This window comes from Syngnathus leptorhynchus, chromosome 5, assembly GCF_054491065.1.
Source record: "Syngnathus leptorhynchus isolate UIUO chromosome 5, UIUO_Slep, whole genome shotgun sequence".
NCBI classification, from domain to species: domain Eukaryota; kingdom Metazoa; phylum Chordata; class Actinopteri; order Syngnathiformes; family Syngnathidae; genus Syngnathus; species Syngnathus leptorhynchus.
In genome coordinates, this window is record NC_141199.1 from 13719171 (window position 1) to 13730157 (window position 10987).

Genomic DNA, 10987 nt, shown 5'->3' on the forward strand with positions numbered 1-10987 from the left:
GTCTACAGGTGTTAGGAGACCTACCAGAACCTACCATACATCAATGTGATCCATGTCGTCGCAAGCAAGAAGGTCAGAATGCTAACAACACTGTGTCCACTAGAGGGCACTGCAAACACATGATTCCAATTACCGTCTTGCTTCAATGAAAGAGTTCAATCAAATTGTGGCGCTATAAAGATAATATTGTGCAGTTTATGGAGATATTAATTGAAAAATATCCTTAGCAATTCAATTGAGTTGAGTTTTGTAGTCAGAAGAAGCATATTTTGGCCCTCTTTTGTCCTCTAAGTTGAAATATTAGAAACACAAGAACAATTCCTACTGTAATTGACCTGACTGTAATTTTTTTGTTCTTTTAAACAGTACAGTATTTTTTTCATACATATTACTTTAGTTGTTCTTTAACATTTAGTTCGGAGGTATTGTTAATTTTATTTCTTTTTTTAGCATCACAGTCCCAAATATTTGTAAATGCATTTGTGGAAAATGAATTAAGCAGCAAAATCCACCCATTTTCTTTATCCATCTCAATTGGCCATTTGCAGTCAACTGAAAATGACATCACTCATGAAACTAATTTATTTTTCCTCCAAAATATGTTTGGAGTCATAATGTTGTTTGTCTAGTTTGATTGAAATGTCCAGCAGCTTATGCTAGCATTCCCAAAAGCTGCGAGCTGTCAGGAGATTTAAAAGAAATACAGGAACTACAAAAACCACCAAAGTGCATTGATTGAAAGAGCTTATGTGATCAACTGTGAAACGTTCAAACCCACAAGATTGATCGGGACAATAAAATGAGCACACACCCCATGACTCGTATACTACATGTTGTAAAGTGCTTTAATGATTTTACATATTGTAGGAGTGTCGTAAGTAATGATAATTAATGACGATTCATGAGCACATCAAAGATTGCTCAAAATAATTATCAACAATGTAACAAGGTAGAAAAAAAAAAAGAATAATATGAGAGTATTGTTGTCATTTCATGCTGTGCATCTTCAAATGTTACAAGTGCGTCGCTGTTTTAGCCCGAATATTGACAACATGTCAACGTAGTCGATGTGCAAACTGAACAAGAAAGTTCTCTTTTATTTCTTAAAGTGATTAATACACTTAGCATATTGGCAATGTAAGACTTTTTTTTTTAAATTATTTTCCTGACAGCCATTGAAACATAAATAAATCCCTGTCAATCCCTGAGACACTCACAAACCAGAAGGACAAACGAGCTAAATAATTATCATCTGTTTTTATCAAATCTAAAAGTGATCATCTTGCTTTATTGCCAATATCCTTGTAGAGAACCATTGAAACCACCATGGCAGCAATCTGCAAATAAGATCAACAATGGTGTGAGAAGTTTTTTGTTGTTGTTTTTCTAACAAAAACAAGATTGAATTCTTCTTCTAAATAGTTTTGAATATTTATTTGTGTTTTTATACCTCAAGAGCGGCGATTCCGAGAGCCACGCCTGCAATGACGGGTGTGTTTTCCTCAATGAACTGCAGCAGCTTGTTGAGGCAGCTATCCACCAACTGGCGGAGAGATGACAATGTTCAAGCAACCTAATGAGAAGAAAACTCACCAAATGAGTGGTCGCCAAAGCACCTGCAGCTCTGCGGCCATTTGCGCCGACGACTGGCTGCACGCTTCGCCGACTGACATCCCGTTGCAACACTGCGATGGATAAAAGTTTCCATTCATGTCTTGGAAGGGGGAGCCGTCGAAATCGGTGTAGTTCTTGTATCCACAGCACTGGAACTGTGAAGACAGAATTAACATTAGTCATGTCTAATAATGACAAGTCAAAATGGTAGTCCTACCCCCGCCATGGTGTAGTTCCACAGTGACGTCAAGGTCTCGTCTTCTCCGTACTTGGAAGCGAGGCTCTTGTGGATTTCAGTTTCGAGACTTTTAAAGAGTTCTTCTGCCTGGATATTGTGAACACATTCTCAGAACATCTTCCAAGCAACTTAACTGTGTTACTTTGACTTACCACATCCTTGAAAACAAGCACCAGCACCGCACCGGCGACCTCAATGAGGAAAAGGATCAGCACGATACTGAAGAACTGAAAGAGGAGAATGGAAATGAAGTCAAAATGGTACCATTTTAGATCTTAATTCTATCATCCATGAACCAGGAAGTAGCAAAAACAAAAATAATGTGCTCGCCTAAAGTTTTGAACATTTGGTAAAGAATCAATTTTTGCAATTCCTAATTGATCCAATTTAATTGCGGATACTTACCGTCAGCAGCATGCACCTGCTCTCCTTGACGGCACCGCAGCAGCCCAGGAAACCGATAACCAACAGCACGGAACCCACGCCGATGAGTAGGTAGCCCACGTTGGTCACCTGCGAAATCTCCGACGGAAGTTCCTCCACGCTATCCACGATTCCCAGGAAGGAGTTGCTGTCCACCTTCACCCAAATGCCCACTCCAAGGATGGCAGCACCTGCTACCTGAAAATCCAGCAAAAGCACTCGTGATGCATTAGCAAGTTTGGTCATGTGATGTTTGCAAGCTAACTTGACAATCAACTTACAAAGATGGTGCCATTGAAGATGAACATCATCATTTTGAGAAAACTTGTGCAACACATCTTGGCGGATGTTTTCAAACTGTTGAGAGAAGAAAAAAAGAAAAAAACTGAAAAAAAGAACGGGAGTGGTGATCCACAGGTTGTTAGTTTTAAATCTATGGAGTGACTATCCTTAAAATAAGTCAACTATCACCAGGATATTTTTCAGGTATTTTTAAAGATAAAAAAACCCCTCAATAATTCAAGATTTTTGTCTGCCTTCATACAAGTTGAAGGAAGTGAACAAAAGTCGATCGACATTGCTCACATTTGCTTTAGTTAGACATTAACTAGACAAATGAGCAAACAGGGGCTTCCCCTTCCACTCCTGGCAACTTTTGTAGGCTTTTGTGGATATTTGTTTTACCTCATCATGCAGCACATATTTTATACAGTACATAAAGCAACGAGGAAGAAGAGAGAAAACATGGGATCAAAACGTCGGCCTATGGCAGTGTTTTACTGAAATAATTGGCAACTAATAAACAAATAATAATTGGACCTAATTTGGACCCCCATACAGTTTGGGGCTTTATAGGAGTCATTCTCAATGTGTGCTATTATTACCATTAATGGTAATTGGGCTCACTCTGGTCCAACCACAGTTCAGTTGTATTTCACTTTTTTTCCCCCCTGTAATAATTAAGATAGCGGCGTTACGTGTCTTTTTCCCACTCCGCAGTATTCACGCAGATAAAGGAGGCTCTCATCAAAGTTGATAAAAAGTTAAGGCCCTTGTGATCTGGCTCAACTTATTCAAGTGGCCTTCGATAACAAATCCGATAAAATAATCATTAATGATGAATGAGAGGTATTGGTCACGAAGCAGGCAGCACAGTGATGTCATAAAACACACCTTGTTCTTGAACTTATACAACTTTGTTATCCTCTGATCCCGGCGTAAAGAATTTTATAGGTATCTTTTTTTTCCGGCTTTATGGCCGCTCTGACTGGCAATGACATCAGCAACCTACTTGGTAAATTTGTGTCCAAAGAAACAGTAAAATATTTTCCATGTCGTCAGCATCCTAAATCGTTTGAAGATTGCGGAACAGGGAAAAGAACTGAATTATGAGTTTACCTTTTTCTTAATATTTGGACTTTTTTATCATGAAAAGTTGTATTTTGGGGTGAAATTTAAAGATTTTTAAAGATTTTTTGAAATTAGACAGTTACCAAAATAACACCGTGATATGAGAAAAGAGTAAAGTTATCAAATAAAGGGGGAAAAAAATCACATTAACATAGTAAAAATATTGTGACAAGAATAAAGTTGAAATATTATGAGATAAAGTCATACAAAATAATCATAAAATGTTATAATTGTAAATGGAGGTGAAGAAAGGAAATTTGATTTTTTTTAGAATTTGATTGTAACATTACAAGAAAAAAGCTGGAATAATAGAACAAAGCTGAATTTATTTATAAATGTAATGCTACTAAATTAAGCTATGGTGTTGAAAATAACAATTGCTTAGGAGGATTTATCTGGGTTTTATGGATGGCCATGAAATTTTCGGACCCATCAACCAGCATTATTTTTAACTACTATCATTTATTTCAGTGGTTCAATTCAAAAAAGTAAAAGTTACTTTTTTTTTTTATTTGAAGTTGTCATAGTTCCTTTCACAGTTTGCCAACTCAAAGTGGCATGTTTCTGTAGAAACAATTTACCCATGTTATACCTGAACCTTTAAGAGAAAATATCATTTCTGAACTTCGCCTGACAACTATTCCACAATACAGCCACATCAAAAAAATATAACAGAGTTCATACCGGTGCCGCAGTTGTGTCGATCAATCAGGAGTGTGTGCAGCAAAAAGTTTCCGTGACTTGTTTTATCTTCTCTCTGGTTTAACACACATATAATGTAGATAGGGGAGGAGAAAGGAGTTCAAGCCCTGTACGTCACTGACTTTTTTTTTTTTTTTTTGCTTGGCAGATAAGTAACATTTCCTGGTGGTCAAAGTCCTTCCAGACATGGCAACATTTACAACACAACCACAAGCATTTACAGCTGATTCCCGGTGAAATTAGAAATATTGACTTACCTATAAAAGATTTCTTATCTGGAGTACGTCAACTGGGTCACTTCAAATTGGAGGCCAATAAAATAAACAGTAAACTAAATTCTCCTAAATAAACTGAAATGAGGTCAAGATCTATCTATAGTGCTGGGCCAACTTTTTGAGAACGTAAAATCTAAAACCCTCATTTTGGTAATAAAATCTACAACAATGTAAAACAAATACAAATGAAATAAGATATTAAGTGTTTTATTCCAAAACATGACAACAAACATGCTGCAAAGCAATCTTTAAATTCCTCAATTTGAAGGCAGAGAGAAAAAAAAACATGGCTAAAGAAATATTTTTGGGCCATTTACAGTAAAAAAAAAAACCAAATCATTGTCAGCAACGAGCCCCAGCACACTTGTACCTTGACGTCACAGTCATGCAACTTCCTAACGCAGCCACAAGGGGGTAGCATAACACAACTACTGCGATCCCCACTTCTCTCAGGTTTGGTCCATGTGTTTGCCTGCGACAACAGGTGCCTGTTTCCACACACTCACACACACACACAAGTGAGAAATAATAAAGTGGCAAGATAAAAGGCACGTGTTTGCAAAGCAACTCTTTGGTATTCTCGATTGAAGAAGTATAATGTTTTGGGCGATCAGCATGCACAGCCCCCCTGGATGCTGCGGGTCGTGTCCTTCAGGCCGGCTCCCTTGAGAGCAAGCGACGGAGAAGCGTCACCGTTGACGTTATCGTTCATCTTGTCGCAGATGACGTCCACAAGCTTGTCAAAAACTTGCTTCACGTTGATGCATTCTTTGGCGCTGGCCTCAAAGAACTCAAAGCCTACCGGGCGGGGGGGGGAAGAATTTACAAAATGGCCGCTTATTAGCATTTTAGCTCATCACGCTAGGATTTAGAAACAGTATCCTGCTACTACTTTTGTACATAAGTTGCAAAATCATTATTTTTAGGGGAGCAGGAAAGTTATTGTCCCTGATTTACAAAATGTGTCACTTTTTAACCTATCAGACACAAGGTGCTTATATACTAATTAGCATAATCAGTCGTTAGCATACAAGCATCGTTAGAATTTCTGTTTTGACACATCTAGACCATTGCTAGACATACAAACAAAATGTGCAACTATGCATCGACCGCACAATGACAGTTATTAAGAAATCCTCAGTGAGTTTAGGACTTGTATGCATGTTTTCGTGCACTGACCTAGTTCTGTAGCGAGTTTCTGAGCGTCTTGGGTGGGAACCTCCCTGTCTTCCTCCAAGTCCAACTTATTGCCAACCAGCACCACTTGGGCGTTTTCCCATGAGTACGTCTTGATTTGCGTTCCCCTGGGAAACAAGAATGTTAATAATGTAATGTTGTACCTGCGCCAAAGACATTGACCTGAACCGGGAAGAGATTACCAGTCTCGTACTGCCACAAAAGACTCCTGGTTTGTGATGTCGTAGATGAGAAGAAAGCCCATGGCTCCTCTGTAGTAAGCTGTGGTGATAGTGCGGTAGCGCTCTTGACCTGCTGTGTCCTGGAAACACAAAGAAGCGAGAAAGCAAAAGAGCATTGAGTGTCTGATGCGGATTGTGGCCATTTCTGTTTTCCTTGACAATCGCACCATGTTTTTGTGGTTCAATTTAAAATATATGCATACAGTAGGCTGCAGTAAAGATTTTTCTATTAATAAACGGTGATTATCTAATTAATCGATAATTATTTTTTATCATTGATGAATCATTCAGATGCCTTTTTCAATTTAAAATTGTACACAGTCAGAATTTCAATTTATAAACGGTCAATAATGTTTCATGTTTGTGTTGAATCAAAATCAAAGATTTGCTTTTACTTTGGAAAAAAGTAAGCAAGATTTTTGCCGATTTCCTGAAATTTTACGGACAAATCCTAATCATCATGCATTCATATTTGTGCGTTTTCTGCATAATAAAGGGGAAATTAAAACATGATTTTTTTTTTTATCTGATTCAGAAATAAACCCCAAAAATAATTGACAGATTATCAATCATTAATAAAATTGTTATCTGCAGCAAAGCAATAGTTTGACTATCTGAAGTATCGAAATAATACAAAAAAAAAGGAAAAAGGAAAAACCGACACGCTAACCTGGGCGAGCCCCAGAAAGAAAAGTGAATGATTGACTTTTGGACATAAGTAAATCCCTCCAAACGCGAGACGAGCGATGCAACCACCCAAAGTGCCACGAGGATACAGTCTGTTGTTTGTTTTCTTTCAAAGCGCAACAATAAGTCGTGAAGGTGCACTATTTGTCTTCTTTATGTGTAGTCTGCTGGGGAACTTGAATCATCATCGAACACTTCACGTGGCGGCACAGCAGACTTAAACAGATGAATTTAATATGCGCTTCCATTATGAAAACTAATGCTAATGTTGCCGCGCCGAATGGAACAAAAACGAGTGCTTTCAGCGCTCCCGTGGAAGCCATTGGAACGGAATTTGATCATTGCTCCTGATGTGTGCAGAGTGCTTACTCGCACAATACATTCCAATGAGGGAGGGAGGTTTCGGAGTGTGTGTGTGTGTTAGGATGTATTGCTTTCATCTCGCAGGAGTGCCGTGAGTGAGCAGAGTCTTGTCCTAGTGGGTGTCGGGCTGCATCGTAAGCACACTTGCCCCCCCACCCGCTCAAACGCATGCATATTTCATCAAGTGTACTGTCTGGGGAGCGTGTTAAACATCAACTAGCATTAACGGCGCCGCGTGAGAAATGACTTGATGCTACATGCACGGTGGCCGGGCCGAGGCCAAATTGGGGTGAGGAGAGGTGGGGAGGGTGGGGGGGGGGCGCGCCACAATGGTCTCCAAGCCTCCGGGCTGCACGCGGGAACCTTTTAACCTCGCCTTTTATTGGCTTAAGTCAATTTACAGCACTGGCATTTAAGAGGCTATATTTGTTTTTTTTCGAACAATTTTGTTGATTTATTATCCATCCAACCTGTTTTCCCTGCGGTGTTATTTATTTTATCCTCGACACAGTCGAAACAATGTGAACTCGACACCACATATTATTGGCTTGGATTGTCTCTGGAATTTTTTTTTTTTTCAAAATGGCACCTTTGTTGGAGTTTTATAAATCATCTTTTGCTTTATTCATAAAAAAAAATACTGATGGATTTTTTTTTATGAACGAAGAGAAAAGAAATGGTGACAAACTGACATTTAGGTTTGTGTGGGAATTTAAATATTTACTAGTTAACATAACTTCGGAAATAAAAATCTTCTTTCAAAGGTGTACCATTTTTCATCTCTGGGACAAATAACGAAAAACAAAAACAAAGGAAGTTTGCAGAGATCTATTTTTTATCAATCTAACTTGAGATTTCTCAACGGCCATGCAATGAGTTTATTTTCAAATATAGTCCACAATTTGTGGTAAAAGTTGATCAAAATCTTGTTTCGAAAGAAAAACTGATTTTAAGATAAATCGACATTATGCATGCAGTTTTTATTTTGCTTTTATGTCCTAAAATGAACCATATTTTGTCTTTAGTAATATATTTTTATTGCATTTCATTGCCAACAGCGTGAATTGCCGCTGCTCGTCTTCACAGTTCATTTGGGAGTTCGGCGTTGAGTCTACAATCGTGTTGCTTCAGGTTTCTTTTAAATATTCATACCGAGATCATAACTTGAGTCAAGCTCCGGGGGTGTGAACACAAAGATTAGCAAGTGTAAAGACCAATAAACATACATAAATAACACTAAGTGTTCTGTGTGCAGCCATTTTAGAAACTTAAGTAACTTTCTAGAACTGCAAAAATAACATTAAATTCATTCTTGTGGTTAGCCACCTGCCTTGTAGGCGTTAAGGTTCAAATTTGGTGATTTTTTTTTTTTTTGCACAACTGTTCAGGGTAGACATTGAGTTTTCACACTCAGCACCTTGGGAGAGCAAATGTATCAGAATAGAATGTGCAAGGAGACACTGTCTGCCAGTTTTTCGTTTTTGGCTTCTGCACAGAGCGAAATTCTCTCTGTCAGCCAAAGAAAGAAGCAACATTTTAGCACTGGAAGCGATAAGACTTTTTAGGAATGGGCTTTTTTTTTTGCTTTGTTTTAGAAGAAAAGCTCCATAATACAGTTTTGACATCACGTGAAAGGTGGTGATACGCTGTTACGGCTCACCCAGATTTGCAGCTTGATGCGCTTGTCATTCCTGTAGATAGTCTTGACTTTAAAGTCGATGCCAACCGTGCTGACAAAGGCTGACGTGAACGAGTCGTCCGTGTAGCGGAACAGGAAGGACGTCTTTCCCACGCTGCTGTTGCCGATGATTAGCAGCTTGAACATGTAGTCAAAGTTCTGGTCGGCCGCGTCCCTCTCCTCGTGGCCCGGCCCTGAATCTTTGGCTGACGCCATCTGTACAAAGCGGGTGAGTTATGCAGTCATTCTTTTGCGCGAGTTGGGCTCCTTGTCATTTTGAAAGTCGGCTTCAGATTTAAGCAGACGTTTGGTTTGCTACAAAATTGACTGTTGACCTTGTCCAGTTTTGATGCATTGTTGCCAGAATATTTATACAATGAATCAAATTCAAATTGACATCATAATGTAGTAGTTTGTACTTTTCAAATCGCAGAGGCTCCAATTTTGGAGGAAAAAAAATATTTTTAGTTTGTCAGTAAACTTTGCTTTTTTTCCCTCTATATTCATGTTTATCTATTTATTTATTTATTTATTTATTTATTTAATCTATTTATTTATCTATTTATTTATTTTATTTTTTATTTTTTTAAATTTATGTATTTATTTATAGTTAGTTGCAAAATTGCTTAGTCCTACTATTTAATAGTGTGCTGGCCCTTAACTTGCTCCAAAAGTTCTGATATCGCAACTTTGACACTATACAAATGAAATGAATAAACAAATTCCTCCAGCTGATAACTAGAAGAGAATAAATATGGCGTTTGACTGGCGTCTCCTTGTGCTTGGGAGCTGTGATCCTGGCCAAGTCACAGCAAAGGATATCAGCTGCTCGGCAATTCAAGTTAACGCTCACCCGTCAGAAAGCTATCCCCCGGGTAATAGCTGAGTAAATGGTAAATGGAAGTGTTGCTTTAAAGACACTCCATCTTGCCTTGTCACAGCCCGGCCATGAATCACGGCCTGGCCCGTGCCCCGCCCACCCGCTACTCCCTCCATCCCTCTTTATCCGTCACCCGAGACTCTTCGTTGGTCATTTCTCAACGCGGCCTCCAAGCTTATGGCGCCGGTCGATTCTGAGCCCTACGCGTCTCATCCATCATCACCCACTCATTCATCTTCAGCCATTCAACGTCTTCCAGCATCATCAGGATGCTGAAGCGTGCATTCGTCCTCACGTCCACCCACCCACCTTCCTCCCTCTCTCTCGTTCCCTCTGGGGACCTGATCAGCATTACCACTCCCACCAATATAAAGAAGGTCTTGCTCAGCAACACATATAAAAAACACATACATGTTCGCACAACTGATGGGTTGAAACAAAAATGGAGAGAATTTAGATCAGGGTTGTCAAACTTGTATTCTGTCTGTCAGTCTCTTTTTAGTTCACGGTTAGGTTTACGTTGAAAAAAAAAAACAGTCAAAAAACAATAATAAAAAAAATCCCCTTTTGTTTAAAGGAGATATAATGACATAAAATTAAGCAGACGTTGGAATGCTTATGCTCTAAAAACATCAATTACAGCCTTTTTAATTGATTTGGCTCTGTCTGATTGAAGTGCTGAGTGTAAATGTTTACAGGAAGTTGTGTTTGTACCACGTTAGCTTTTTTTAACTGCCAGTCAGCCAGAAGCTGCGCTGCTCTGTGTTTGTTTACGGACAAGGCGTCCACTGCTTGTAGCAAATTACCGTATGCTTTGTGTGAGTTGTCGGCATTTGTATGACTAGTTTTGCAAGGAAATTTCAAGGTTTTTACGGGCCCCATATAATAATGTGGTGTGCTGGATCAGGCCTGCAGGCCTTGATTTTGTAAAGCATGATTAAAATAATGCAATGTTGACATGTTAAGTGTGTGCACGGTGACAAGCCTGCAGGTCACATGGGGACATGACACTTGTTGACGGTTGTTGCAATTACGCGCATTTTGAGTTGGTAAATTCACATGCAACAGCAGTTTTTTTGTTTAACAAACTATATTTTTTGTTGTGTTTATTGTTTTTATTTTATTGAGCACGCCGTCGGTACCTTGGCTGAGTTTGCTCCCTCCGTCCCACGCGATCGTTTTCTACCTCCAGCTGGGGGGTGTCAGTGTGTATGCAGCTCCAGGATCTGTGCATGTGCTCGCGGCCAGGACGTCCACATTGCGACGTGATCAAGTCCGCTGATCGTAAAGACGGAGTAC

General features: G+C 39.2%; 2 protein-coding genes across 2 annotated transcripts; both read right to left on the reverse strand.

Moving 5' to 3' along the window:
• Positions 1-838: 838 nt before the first annotated feature.
• On the reverse strand, positions 839-5174 carry tspan34a (tetraspanin 34a). The gene is made up of 9 exons (XM_085911596.1): positions 5033-5174; positions 4370-4442; positions 2557-2632; positions 2258-2473; positions 2005-2079; positions 1832-1939; positions 1617-1769; positions 1451-1543; positions 839-1337 (listed from the first exon to the last, which is right to left on the reverse strand). The coding sequence occupies exons 3-9, from the start codon at positions 2611-2613 to the stop codon at positions 1278-1280; spliced, it is 762 nt and encodes a 253-aa protein (XP_085767722.1). The 5' UTR covers positions 2614-2632; positions 4370-4442; positions 5033-5174; the 3' UTR covers positions 839-1277.
• On the reverse strand, positions 4483-10854 carry LOC147057073 (ras-related protein Rab-3D-like). Its single transcript, XM_085911602.1, has 5 exons — positions 10831-10854; positions 8791-9024; positions 6042-6160; positions 5842-5966; positions 4483-5460 (listed from the first exon to the last, which is right to left on the reverse strand). Exons 2-5 carry the CDS (start codon positions 9022-9024, stop codon positions 5273-5275), a joined length of 666 nt encoding a protein of 221 aa, XP_085767728.1. The 5' UTR covers positions 10831-10854; the 3' UTR covers positions 4483-5272.
• Between the last annotated feature and the right edge of the window lie 133 nt (positions 10855-10987).

What these genes read in the sequence shown, in the direction of transcription:
- tspan34a (XM_085911596.1), bottom strand. Translation starts at nt 2,613, where the DNA reads ATGTGTTGCACAAGTTTTCTCAAAATGATGATGTTCATCTTCAATGGC. An exon ending in GCAGGTGCATGCTGCTGACG is followed by an intron (nt 2,080 to 2,257) that starts GTAAGTATCCGC and finishes CTCCTCTTTCAG; the next exon opens with TTCTTCAGTATCGTGCTGAT. An exon ending in TGCTTGTTTTCAAGGATGTG is followed by an intron (nt 1,940 to 2,004) that starts GTAAGTCAAAGT and finishes CACAATATCCAG; the next exon opens with GCAGAAGAACTCTTTAAAAG.
- LOC147057073 (XM_085911602.1), bottom strand. Translation starts at nt 9,024, where the DNA reads ATGGCGTCAGCCAAAGATTCAGGGCCGGGCCACGAGGAGAGGGACGCG. An exon ending in TTTGTGGCAGTACGAGACTG is followed by an intron (nt 5,967 to 6,041) that starts GTAATCTCTTCC and finishes CTTGTTTCCCAG; the next exon opens with GGGAACGCAAATCAAGACGT. An exon ending in GAAACTCGCTACAGAACTAG is followed by an intron (nt 5,461 to 5,841) that starts GTCAGTGCACGA and finishes CCCGCCCGGTAG; the next exon opens with GCTTTGAGTTCTTTGAGGCC.